The sequence below is a fragment of the Triturus cristatus genome, chromosome 10 (genome assembly GCF_964204655.1).
Source record: "Triturus cristatus chromosome 10, aTriCri1.1, whole genome shotgun sequence".
Classification (NCBI taxonomy): Eukaryota; Metazoa; Chordata; class Amphibia; order Caudata; family Salamandridae; genus Triturus; species Triturus cristatus.
This window is the reverse complement of record NC_140593.1, coordinates 258,083,987-258,098,443: the sequence shown is the minus strand read 5'-3', so window position 1 is coordinate 258,098,443 and position 14,457 is coordinate 258,083,987. Positions and strand designations below refer to the sequence as shown.

The 14,457-nt window shown below is 40.5% G+C and overlaps 1 protein-coding gene across 1 annotated transcript in view; it reads right to left on the bottom strand.

Moving 5' to 3' along the window:
- ABCB5 (ATP binding cassette subfamily B member 5) overlaps nt 1-14,457 on the bottom strand; it is an 837,677-nt gene that overhangs the window by 229,795 nt on the left and 593,425 nt on the right. The window contains exon 17 of the mRNA XM_085630938.1: nt 7,038-7,253. Coding sequence (XP_085487064.1) covers nt 7,038-7,253 — 216 coding nt within the window. The remainder of the gene's footprint in view (nt 1-7,037; nt 7,254-14,457) is intronic.

The following is a 14,457-nucleotide window of genomic DNA, read 5'->3' as shown; positions in this document are numbered from 1 at the left end:
AATTTTCAGGCACTGGTGCGAAAGCTGCCTCCACAGGGCAGTATAAAACAGTTGTTACAGCCCGGCTTATGCTCCTATGAGTTAGCAAGCATTGTAGTATCTCCCCGTTAACGTGTTCCTCCTGCCCGGATACAGTACGAACCACGTGAATTAGTGCCCTGTGTGTCAAGAATTGGCCCTGGTTCACCCCGTATTTTTCCACTATTCCTTAAAAGGTATTCAATGCACCCTCATACACATTTCCCAACAAGAGTATCACAGCTTGCATTCATGCCTCGTATCATGCGAGACAGTCAAGGCCTTGAGCTCTGGCCACTCCCAAAGTGGCATCTGTAACCTGGCCTTTGTAAGATAACTATTCCAGATAGTATCTCTTATTTAAGACATCAGAGGTTTTCAAATGTTAAATGGCGATTGACATGCAGTTCACGATTCCGGGCCCTCTCTGTAGGTGGAAACACATGGGGTTTTACTAGGGGCTTTCCTGGACCTGGTAAAACTTGTAATTGGTAGGGGTGGTATGCTTTCCGCCCTACCTGTAATGAACCCCATACAATGTTCAAATCTTCTATATCAATTGAGCTCTTTGAGTCTTTTCCGAGAATACAAGACATAAGAACTTTCGAATGGGTTTCTGCGTCACTGTACACTTCCGGGCAATTCCCCAAATGAGCCGTATCTCCCATATTTAAATCCTCGCTTTGCTCTCATCATTTTGTATTTCTTACATTTCCATATAAAAGTTCGATGTGCATTGCTGTGTTTTTCGGTGTATAAATGCTATGGCATTGTTTCCAGTGCTTTGGAAAATGAGATGCTCCTGCATTTAATATCTTTCAAGGAACCGAGAAACTGATTTGCATCATTTTATTGTAATTTACTTTAAATCACTCACATTGCGATGGTATTTGGCAAAATGAAATGTATTCCAAGTTCTAGAATTCAATTGCTAGGTGTGTTTTTCTCAAGCACTGAGAGGCATATTATCAAGGACGGCGTTTAAAATTATCGCTGCTTTAGCGGCAGAAAACTGCCGCTAAAGCGGTGATAATGGGCTTGATAATATGCCCTTGAGAATTCCCATAGAAGTCCATGTTCTGGTGTCAACATGGACTGCTATTGGAATTCTCTGCGGCATATTATCAAGCCCATTATCGCTGCTTTAGCGGCAGTTTTCTGCCGCTAAAGCAGCGATGATTTTAACGCCGTGCTTGATAATATGCCCCAAACTACGCTGAGGTGGGGCATATCAGCAACAACCGGTGATAATTATCGCTAAGAGCACTTAGCGCTAGGATAATTATCGCCGGCTAGTGTGGATTTTTATCGCTGACATAGCGTGCTATTAGCAACACTTATCTCAAAAGCGATAAAAATCCTAGCACTAACTGCCAAAGTTGTGATTATTGATTATCGCTGGAAACCCAGCGATAATCCCACAAAGTTTGGCGATAGCTTGCTGATAGGGCCTCACAAACTTAGCCATGATATCCACCTTCCATAGGATATCATGGCTAAGTCAGTTTCAAAGCAGGCGTAAGGAAAGTAGCAATAACAGAGGTTATCGCTACTTTTGTTGTCACTATGCTGCTTTGCGTGAGGCTTGGTAATAGGAGAAATGTCGCTTAGCGACATTTCTCCTGTTTTTCTGCAGAGGAACGCCCACTTTGCATCTCATTAGAGATGCAAAGATGGGCATTAAGGGAAATGGAGAAAAGGCAAGGTTTCACGCGATAGTGTGACCTTGCAGATAAGGCGATAAAATTATCGCCGCTTTTCGTCTGAAAACGGACTCAAAAGCGGCGATAATATTTTAACGCCTGCTTGCATATATGCCCCTTGTGTAAGTTGATTTCTAAAAGCCAGGAACGGTTACCAGTGCCATAAAAAGAATATGCTCATTACAAGGCATATCAATTTCTCGGATGAATAAAAGGCAGCAAACAACCACTGCCCCAGGGACCGCCACGGGATGAATTATCTGCTAGCATATTAACAGCAATAGAGATCGAGCTAATACAAAAAAATGCAATCACTGGTAGAGGAAAGCGTGGACCCCAGTCGGTTCGCACTGCTTCCAAGTTGTCTCTCGACTTTTACAATCAGGCCTTTGCTGCTTTTTGCATTCCACGCCGTGGATGTTTTATTGGTCCGGCAGGTTAATGTTTACTTCAACCATAATAAGAGTTAGTCATCAAGACAAGGTCACTGTGCGCCTACAGTAATAGCTGTTCCCATTGCCATGTTTGTTACTCTTTTATGAGTCGTGTATTTTTCCACAGCGTAACAACAACCACTCGCTCGCATATCTCCACTTCCCAATTTAAAGAACCCACGGCAAATGCATGCACATGTGAGGGGGCGGTGCTATAGTGCTCAAAGGACTTCTAAACAAGAACACAAAAACACTACTGTTCATAAAACAAATTCAAATCCAGTCAGCCAGCAATCCGCCATCTTCAGGGGGCCGTAATGAAGGGAAGTTAGCGCAGAAAGCTCTATTTAAAAGTGTGAGAGCAAGACACTTTCAGCCAGCAACAGAAGGCTAACTCACTTTCCTTAATTGACAATATGTTTTATACCACTTTGAATGCCTATGTGCCTCCAGAAACAGCAGGGTGAGAGAACTTGAGCAGAAGTGGTACTACACTGAGAAGGGAAGCATTGATCAGACCTGCTCCATTACTGCTCTGTCCACCAGTGAGCAGTCCGCCTTTATAAGGTTTACCTGCATGCTTGGACATACAGAAGGGGAACAGAAAGCGGTGCACCGGTTATTTTCCACAGTCTTGCATTTCAAAATCACCCCTTCACCGAGCTTGTGCTGAAGCATCTCTGTCAAAACCAGAAAGCGCTTACTTGTGCCATTCCTTCTGGGTTGAAGATGTCACGCATGTAGGGGCATATTATCAAGGACGGCGTTAAAATTATCGCTGCTTTAGCGGCAGGAAACTGCCGCTAAAAGCGGCGATAATGGGCTTGATAATATGAGCAGAGAATTTCAATAGAAGCCCATGTTCTGGTGTCAACATGGGCTTCTATTGGAATTCTGGGGCATATTATCAAGACAGGTGATGAAATTATCGCCGCTTTAGCGGCAGAAAACTGCTGCTAAAGCGGCGATAATGGGCTTGACAATATGCTCCAATTGAAGCTCAGGTTAGATGTCCTCCACATTGGAATTCCGAAGAGCATATTATCAAGCCCATTATCGCCGTTTTAGCTGCAATTTTCTGCCGCTAAAGTGGCAATAATTTTATCGCCTGTTTTCATAATATGCCTCCCTCTGCGGCATATAATCAAGTTCATTATCGATGCTTTAGCGGCAGTTTCCTGCCGCTAAAGTGGCGATAATTTTAACGCCATCCTTGATAATATACCCCGTAGTTTTTTATCTCCAACGTATCGCTATGTATCTTTGTTAAATTGGGCAGGTCTTGGATAGCGCAGTAACTCTCACTTGCGTGACCTCCTGAAGCTGTGTATGGATTGCAGCATTGGAGATGTTTAACCCTTTACAGAGTGTGCAATTTTTCAGCTGTCTTGTAGCTATAGGAATTGTGGGGCATATCAGCAAGGCGAGGCGATAGAATTATCGCCGGCTGAAAAGCAGCGACAATTTAATCGCCTAATTAGCAAGCTCATGCTAACGCGTGAAAGCTTGTGTTAGCGTAAGAATTCCTAATGCCCAGCTTTGCATCTCTAATGAGATGCAAAGTGGGCGTTCCTGACCTGACATGACAGGAGAAATTTCGTTAAGCGACAATTCTCCTATCATCAAGCCCCACCCCTGTTATCGCTACTTTCCTTACGCCTGCTTCAGGACTGACTTAGCCATGATATCCTATGGAAGGTGGACATCATGGCTAAGGGGCATATCAGCGACAACCGACGGTAATTATCGCTAAGCGCACTTAGCGCTAGGATAATTATCGCCGGCTAGCGTGGATTTTTATCGCTGAGATAGCGTGCTATTAGCAACGCTTATCTCAAAAGCGATAAAAATCCTCACGCTAACTGCCTAACGTGAGATTATCGCTGGAAACCCAGCGATATTCTCACGCAATGTGGCATTACCTTGATGATAGGGACTCACAAACTTAGCCATGATATCCACCTTCCATAGGATATCATGGCTAAGTCAGTCCTGAAGCAGGCGTAAGGAAAGTAGTGATAACAGGGGCTATCTCTACTTTTCATGACGCTATGCTTCATAGCGTTGGGCTTGATGATAGGAGAAATGTCGCTTAGCGACATTTCTCCTTTCATGTCAGGTCAGGAGCGCCCACTTTGCATCTCATTAGAGATGCAAAGCTGGGCGTTAGGAATTCCTACGCTAACACAAGTTTTCATGCGTCAGCTTGAGCTTGCTAATTAGGCGATAAAATTATCGCTGCTTTTTGGCCGAAAACGGCCGCAAAAGCGGCGATAATTCTATCGCCTCACCTTGCTGATATGCCCCTAAGGTTGTGAGTCCCTAAAATCAAGCTAACGCCACATTGTGTGAGAATATCGCTGGATTTCCAGCGATAATCTCACGTTAGCGCGTACGTAAATTGATTTTATTAAGTGGTGATAATTCCAAACCGCAAATGGTTTCTGATGTGGCAGCGTCTGTATTTCGGAATGTGTTTATTTGGTTCCTGTGCCCACTCAGCATCGAGATACATGGTGGCGTCACAGGAAGATATCTACGAAGCTAGATAAGCACAGAGAGGATTAAATCTGGATGAAATAGGAACCAGATAAACACATTCCGAAATACAGACGCTGCCACATCAGAAACCATTTGCGGTTTGGAATTATCACCGCTTAATAAGATCAATTTACATACGGAATATAGCCTTGAGAAAGTCGCGGGACTACATCCCCACTTTGCGACGAAACACCTGTTGGCTGTAGAGAATTACTGGTAAGATCTGTACGAAATAAAGAGAACAACAAAGAAGAAGGAAGACTATTCTTTTGCGCATTCATTTGTCCATTATTTGTGGAAACACGCTACATACTTATGTTATTTCAAAACTGTTACGTGTGCTAAGGAGTGTCATTTGTTAAGGTCCTAACTATAACTAGCTACTGGCGATAAATATATATTTTCCATTATGAGTTACAATATGAGGTAGGGGGTATATTTAGAATTTGGAGGACGGGATACTCTGTCACAAATATGACCGATATCCCTTCTAATGTTTTTAAATATATATTTTCCATTATGAGTTACAATATGAGGTAGGGGGTATATTTAGAATTTGGAGGACGGGATACTCTGTCACAAATATGACCGATATCCCTTCTAATGTTTAGGAGACTTTATTTAATTCAGTAAATACTACATATCAACCAAATACAGGAACAATATTGATAAACCAAAGTGAATGTGTAGTATTAGATATCCATAAGAAGATCCATAAAAGTCTTTATTCATTTTATGAGATGAGGAGAGGAAAAGGAGAGAAGGGAGAGGGGAGGAAGGGAGGAAGGGAGTACAAAGGAAAGGTCATATTATGAGTCATCAGTAATAACAACAATGACATCAAGTTGCCTCAAGGATAATTTCATATAGTAAACATTATACATCTTAACATATCCGAAGATGTAATTATAGTATAAAAGAAAGACTGGGATAAACTTCATGGAGGATGAAAATTAAATTCTCAGAAGATACAGGTATAATATTTAATTTTCTTTTCCCCAATTTCGCCTTATTCACCATTGCCCCAAATCCTTTTATACCCGCTTTCTATTAATAATGAATGTAATTCTTGACGTATATACCTCTTAATAGAATTCCTCAAAGAAGATTCTTGTCTCTTCTCATATCACAGAATTTTTAAAAACTGGCCCTAAGGCTTCTGCAATCTATGAATATTTCTCCCTCCCGGATCCCTCTAGAACCAATTCTAAGTCTGAATTATTATGGGAGAGAGATTTGGGAGTTTCTTGGACTAGCTCCTTTTGGGATAAGGTATGGGTACGCATATATAAAATCTCATGGTCTGCTGGTATTACACAATCTCTATTTTTTGTATATCATCGCCTATATTTTACTCCTTTGCAATGTTCTAAATTCTTATCGGATAGTTCTGCAAAGTGCTGGTCCTGTGACTTTTCTGATGCAGATTTGGTGCATATTTTATTAAATTGTCCCAATATCCGTACGTTTTTGGTACAAAAGTTAAGTTCAGATTAAAAGGATTTTTAATATTGATTGCCCTTTTAATATTCTTCATCTCTTTTTTGCTCACCTGTCCAATTTAACTGCTCCATCAATCCCTAATTAGACATTCTATTCACAATTGCCTTTAACCTGATCAGCTTGAATTGGAAATCATCAGATATGTGACCGATATCCCTTCTGCTGTATTACAAACGCCATTGAATATAATGCACTTGCAATATGGAGGACGGGATATCCGTCACATTTGTGACAGAATATCCAATCTGCCAAACTCTAAATCAGGCCCATACATGTATTCTACATAGTAACAACAACATCAACTTCTTGATCATTCAATGAACAAGAAACAGATTCAATAAGGGGAGGAATAGGAGAATGAACAACAAGTGAGAGGAAGAGGTTGTACTATGATGGGATGTAATGTGACAAGAAGAGAAACAAGAAGGAGAACAGTAGTGAGTGTCATTATGAGAAGTGAGAGAAAGGAAAGTTCAGTGGTGTGGAAGGCAGGAGGAAATTGGGGGATGAAGGCATGTGGGATAGGTGGGCAAGAGAGGGATAAAGAGGAAGAAAAATGAAGGAAAAAAGACAGGGAGCAGGATAGTAACAAAGAGATGGGGAAATGATGGATTGAGGTTGATAAGGCATGTCGAGAGAAGGGTTGCAGGTGAAGTAGCAACTGAGTCATGCCAAAGTAGAGCCAGCAGGGTCAAGGAAGAGGAGGAGAGGGTGAGAAGATGAAAGCGATGATGGTGGAGAGAATGTGGTAAAGGATAGTGGAGGAGTAGCGAGAGAGGGCGGGAGGGATAGAGGGGGAGAGGATGAGAAAACAGGTACTTTACTTTTAAAAGCTTACCTCTGGATCAGGGTTTCTATTTTTCTTAGGTTTCCTTTTCTTTATAGATGACTTCCTTCTTGAATTTCTACTCAGTGTACTTGCTACACTCTTCCTTCTACCAGTATTTTCAATAGGAATGATGGATTGGTTATCTTCATCAAAGGTACCTAGTTCATCATCTGTTTCAACTTCTGTACTCTCCTCTTTCTCTTCATCACTCTCCTTTTTTTGACTCTATAATAAACACAAAATCCAATTGCAAGTGTTCATGTATTTTACTGGCAATGTCATTTATACTTTTTGTGGATTGTTATTCCCACAGTAGTACATTTGTCAAGTTAGTACAACTACACATTGCTGATCGGCACCCACTGTGCAATTGTATACTTTTTTCTTTCTTTTTTTTCTACAATGGGAAAGATTTTTGCTCACAGGGAAATGTCTTTCCTTGCACCCAGAAAATGTTAGTGAGTTACTTACTCTTTTCAATAAAACTTCGGAAATTACCTCAGGATTTTGCTGGAGGAAATTTCCAACCATGTCCAGGGTTGAAAAGGTGCTAAAGTAGTTTGTGATTGTCCACAAGCACACAATTTTGAGAGGCTTAAAAAAAATGCATGATGATCCACTACTTCATCTACCCACCCTTTGTTTGAGATTTAGCAATGAAGAATTGCATGCATTTATGGAGTTGTTTTACACAGTAATAAGTGCATTTAGGCTTGCTAGGCATCCTTTTGTGAAAACCTGGCATGCATAGATTAAGGCAATTTTAGTTGCAAATGTTGGATTGTGGTTGAAAATGGCTTTGTGATTCAGGTCCCTTATACATAGTTTTGGAATATACAAGATCCAATGCTGATATTAAGCAGTATACCACAACATATAGTGTGGTTGGATACTTATTTTCTAGACTATGTGACATTTTTCATTACCAGCTTCTAACATGTGTTAGCATTAGATCAGTTTTTAGAAAGGTCCCGCTCTAAAGAGTCCAGCACACAACAGAGCAACTGTTCCCTACACTACCCAAATTCACCATAAAACCTTTGTCATGGTTTCAGTGTAACCCTTCATCGGATCAACATAACATTACACAGCTTCCCTCAGTTCACCCCTAGCACTACCCGTGATGGAGACACCAGATATGGAACAAGCCTCAAACACACCAGGTGTAAATCACATCTGGCCTTTGGATGTAATACCTAAAGAAACAAGTCAGATGCACACACTCAAAAACAAATAAACGTACAGCAGAGGGCCTTCTTTCGGTCCAAGGACATGATGCCAGAGCAGCCGGTCAGTTGCATTTATCAGATAAAGCCCAAACAACGTCTAGAGGTAAGCGTCACCCTAGAAACACCCATGAGACATCTGGGTACCTGGACCACTTCAGAATGTGACATCCACTTGGTTTTATGGCCTCTTCTATCAGAGTGGGTTCGAGCATCTCAACATGCAATTTATGACCCACTGTACCAGTATTTTCAGCCCAAAGGGGGGTGTACTTAACTTTATTGCACCCACAAAACAGTATAAGGCATGCCATGTACCTAATGCAACTTGAATGCCAGCACGCAACTGTAAGATATGTGGCTGCTATTCCGGCCATTACTGTTTAATTAAACTTAAACTGTTCCTGATTGCCAAGCCTTGCTGGTCTCCTTTTTGATAATCAGAACCTGCTTCAACACATGTTTATATGTGCTGATTTGCACTGAAACTAAGCAACATGTCATAAGCACATTTTCCCTTGCCCATTGATGATATTGTACTAATTTACACTACACATGTGTAAATTAAGGTTCTTTATTCCAGTTTCAAAGAACAGCAACCTCCAGCAGCTCTAGGCTTCTTCAACTGTCAGAGCATCACATTCTAAATTACATACGAGTATGACATCAGTAATTGGAATGTTTCTTACATATCTTTCCCCTTTTAAAGAAACACAACAAAAAAACAATATATATTTAAAACATAATAAATACACAATGAACTATGAAAACAATAGGACTATAAACTTTGCCTTATTGTACAGTAAATATTAAGAATAATTAAGAACATTAACTTTGCTCAAGTTGCCAAAACTCCATTCTCTTCCACCCTCCTACACAACCACATTATTTTTACATCAACTACTCTACTAGGTTGAGAAAACTCTCACCTTTCTTTACAATGCCTCCTCTCCTTGTTACTACCCAGCCTCACCTCAAACTGGTGGATTTCACTCCCTTTTTGAGATCATTCATCTGTTTGTTCACTCGCTGTCTTTCCCTCACGCTAGAGTTCATAGCTTCCCGATCCACCCAAACTCTCTTCTTATCTTGAAACCACATAGGTGATTCCTTAGTAGAAGGTTGTCTACCCTTTAAAGCAATGAAGGGTGAAACACCTGTAGTAGAGCGTGGAGTCACACTGTGAGCCCATATCATCTTGTTTAATTCATCTCTCCAAGACAATCCATTGGCCAGAGAAGGTGAAGGTTTTCCTTAATAATAGGATTCATTCTTTAAACTAAACCATTCGCCTGAGGCCTAAAGAATGCCACTCTCTCATGTTTAATCCCCAGACAATCCAAGAACCTTACCATACCAGATGACACAAACTGCACTCCATTATCAGTTGTAATGACTCTTGGAATACCTTCTATCATAAAAACATCTTGTAAAACTCTCATCACATTCTCCGTTGTTATGTATTCCATAGTTCTAACAATAAGCCACTTACTATGGTAATCAACAATGACCAATAAGAATCAAGATTGTCATCCCAACTTCTCCACTGGTCCAATAAGGTCCATTGCCATATGTTCCCATGGTTTCTCAGGAATCATCATAGGACACAGAGGAGATTCTCTCACTACTTTGCTCTTATCACTGTTAAAACATGCTACACAATCTCGCACCTTTTCCTCCACTTCTCTATCCATTCCTGGCCACCAAAAAAACTGTCTCAACCTTCTTTTGCTCAGACTCCTGCCCACGTGTCCTTCGTACCCCATATCAATTAATGTAGCTCTTAGACTGCTTGGAGGAACTGCACGTCCAGCACGTAACACCTTGAATCCACAAACACTTTATTCATCCTTAACCATACCATATAGTTTCACTATTTGACTATCTTCCACTTCTTGATGCCAACCACCAACAATCAAATCTTTCTTCTTACCATATTCATCATCTCCCGCGGTAGTTCTACGCCAGTCATCCTCAGTTAAAGCAAATCCAGTAAGTTCACATATGTCCAACTAAACAATATATATTTTTTCCTTGTCCTCCAACTCATCTTCCACAGGCATACAAGATAAACAGTCCGCAACCACATTTCTCTTTCTTTTGACATATTCCACCACAAAGTTAAAATCCAATTCTGACAACATCCACCTTGTTGTTCTTGGTTTCACTCCACCTTCAAGTCCTATATCACATTTGAATATAAACAACAAAAGTTTATGATCAGTTTGAACTGTAAAGGGCAAACCCCACAGATAATATTTGAAATGATTTATTCCCCAACAGCAAGCTAAAGCTTCCTTTTCTATAGTAGAATAGGACCGCTCAGTCCCTTGCAATCTCCTTGAAGCAAATCCTACAATCCTTTCTTCACCATCCACTCTCTGGGACAACACCGCCCCCAATCCCACATTGCTTGCATCAGTTGTCACAATAGTTTTGTTATTCACATTGAAATGATGCAATGCAGGTGACATGCTGATTGACTCCTTAATAGCAGTAAAAGCAAGTTCACACTGCTCCCCCCAATCGTATGTGGCTTCATTTTCAGTAATAATCTCAACGGTTCAACTTCTTCAGTAAAATTACTTATAAATTTAGAGCAATACTCCACAAGTCCTGAAAAGGATTTTAACTGTTCCTTATTCTGAGGCCTAGGTACTTAAGATATAGCTTTTACAATGCTTTTCTTAGGCTTAATACCTGTAGCGGAAATTTCATGTCCCAAATAGTCAACCACATTTTTTTTATTTGACATTTTTCTTTTTTTATGGTCAGACCATGATTCTCAATCCTTGATAATACCTCATCCAACCTCTCATCATGTTCAACTTCAGATCCTCCAACCACCAATATGTCATCTTGAAAGCAAAGAACCTTCTGCATCCCTTTAAAGATTCCTTGCATCATCCTTCGTAAAACAGCCGAACCTGAGGCAAGTCCAAATGGCATCCTCCGATAACGAATAGCCCCAAGTGGAGTGATAAAAGAAGTTAATGGCCTAGACTGTTCGTGCAGGTTCACTTGATGATAGGCCGATGACATATCGAGAACACTGAACCATTTACCACCACCCATCATAGTTAGCATCTAAACTGTTGTCTATCGACCCATATATTGCGAAGGAGCTCCCTCAAGTCTATGCATAAACTGATTTTTCCACCATCCTTGGGAGCTACAACCACCGGAGATAACCAATCTGAAGAATCGATTGGCACTATAATTCCTTCTGCAAGTAGCTTATCCAGTTCTTTTTGTAATGGTTCTCTCATCAAGTGTGGTATAGATCTTACCTTGTGTATAACTGGTATAGTTTTTTCTTTCAAAATAATTTAATGAGTGAATCCTTTTAACAATCCCAATTTGTCAGGAAAAACACGAGGAAATTTCTGTAAAATATTTTCCCTTCTGCAATTTCTTGTACACTAGTTTCAAACACCATGACAGGTTCATGAGCATTCGGATTCAGAATAATGTTCAACTCTTTTTGATGTCTCCATCCAAGAAAATTTGAACCATTTCCTGTAATATATACTCTTCCTCTAACCATGTTATTCTTGAATCCAATATTCATCCATCTCATACCCAGGATTTCTATCCTCTTGCCACCATATCCTACAGCTTTCATGTCAGACGTTTGTAAGTCTTCCATCCTTCCTTTGAAACATTCCAAGTAAGTGTGTTTGCCTACAAGAGTAAATAAACTTCCTAAGTCAACCAAGATCCGAACATTCACTCCATCAAGACTCACTTCACAATGAGGTTTATCTAATTTACAAGTGCTCTCCATCTTCACTTTAGTATCACCTTCTTCATGCACACACATCTCCACTTCACTTACAGGCTCAACAATTTGATCAATATACAACATCACCTCCTTAATATCTTCACACACATCCTCTATCATGTTAAGTCCTTGCACCTGTGGTCCGCTTTTTGTTCTACAAACTTTAGCCAGGCGATCTCTCCAATCCACAACTCCAGCAACTCATATTCATAGCTGCACACCTAGTACTTGAACCATATGTCCTGTACTTCCACATCTATAACAAACTATCTTCCTCACATCTCTAGAATCATTCACCAACATCCTTCCTCCATTTGCTCCTGTTTTAACACTGGTACTCGTTTCAGTACTAACTCCAATGTCTGTCCTTCCATTCACACAACCAGTTTAAATTTCTTTTTTTTTCTATTCCTTTCACTTTAACCACATTTTCCTCATTGACTTCTTTCACTTTTTCATTCCTCGATTCCATGCCCTTGAGCCACAAGGTTGCATTTTCCATGCTTCTAGCAAGTAAGTAAGTAAGTAATTTTATTATGCATAATTAATTAAAATCATTGCATATGGTAATCATACAAAAAAAAAGCGCAATTTCTTAGTAATAACATTTCTGTACATTTAAATTAAAAAAAATATTTTTCTTAAGATCAGAGAGTGTTATACAATTATAAAAAAAGGAAAAGTTAATTCTTAAAACGTGCAAGTAAGAGAAATTTGCAAATCATCCGAAGACTAATCAATGTTTCATTAAACTGATAGCAAATCTAATTGGATATTTAATCTTTTCTCTGTAATATCTAAAAATTTTGTAAGGCGGCAGTTTAATTGAGTTACAGTTGGATTAAAACATAGAAGTATTGCTTGTCTGCAAGTCCTCACACCATGCTGATTAAAAAACGGTTTTAATAAGGATACCCTTATGTCTTTCAGTTTTTCACATATACAGATGATGTGGGTAATGTTCTCTTCACCTAGTCCACATAATCTACATTCACTGTTATGTCCGGTTCGTTTCCATGGCGGTAATAATGCAATTTGAATAGTGTCCTGCAAAGTAGAATGTTTTGCTAACATTTTTCCTTAACACGCTTGTTATTTGTACAGCAAACAATTTTATCTCTGATCAAACTTTCTGTTAAATCATGAAATTGACACATCACAGCCAATCCCCTCAAATCTGCCATATAAGAACATTGGGCCCCATAATGATGGTCGTCGGATGAGCGTCCGACCACCATCCTGCCAACAGGGAGTCACCGGTCCCGCCAGACAGATTACAGTCCGACCACTGTGGAGGCGGTTGGAATCATGTTTTGCAGCATTGAGGCTTGTGCTGCATCCCGAAAAAGGGCTGCAGCACAAGCCTCAAAGCTACAAGGCATATTTGTAAGCAGTGCCTGCCACATAGTGCAGGGATGTTTAGGGGAGCACCAAAGGTGCCCCCCAGGGCTCATGGCAGAGGGCCAGGGGGAAAGAGGGGCTTGCTAGTGGCCACTAAAGTCACTTTCTAGCAGCCTTTTAATGGCAGGTTAACTGCCATGAAATGGCCAGTGGAAAAGGACATTGTAATCCCTGCGGGGGTGCCTGAGCAGGCACCGCCACCATTGTAGAAAATGCAGACTGTCTGACTAGCACTCTTTCTTCTACAAGCTAAGCACTGGGTCTAGCTACAGACAGCCTTAACATAGCACCAGATCTTATGTCACCATCGTATACAATAGATAGAAATGGGTTCTGTGTCAGCACTTTTCAGCCATTGCCTTCAGTCAATAGCTAGATGAGCAATCCACTTTCTGCAGCATTTTACAGATGTTTTGGACATTTTCTTCCCCGTTTCTTTGAACTAGGTGCCTCATTTACAAGAGGCCTACACCATCGGAGAGTCACTTTTTTCAAAGCTCCAGTGGCACAGGCCTCAATCATATCTATGAGGCCATGAAAAGTCACCCTGCATGGCTTTGCATGGCCTCATAGATATGGAGTAGGGCAAGGCAGTGACTCAGGGCTGCACAATAAAGTGACTTGATGCGCTGTCCTGCATCAAAAACTCATAAATGAGGCCTTATGTTCTTTACTTAATTTCAGCTCTAATGCCATGTTTCTGGGGTCTTATGAGTTTTTGCCACAGTCATGCGTACAACAGAATGCAAGCAGCTTCTGTTTGTGCTGGTTTTATTTGTGCATTCTCTTTTGCCATAAAATGCATAACACACTTTGCGCTACAATATAGTGCAAAATGACAGATTTGCATTTCACATAACTATGCATAATTTTGCTAAATTACCCAAATGCAAATTCTGAATTCTCCAATTCCATGAGGCACTATCTAATGGGAAGAGTGCTGTTTCGAGTATTTCTCTCTTTGCTGTGCTGTACCTTGTAGAGCCCAAGATCTTGGATCTATTCAGAAAAGGTTGGA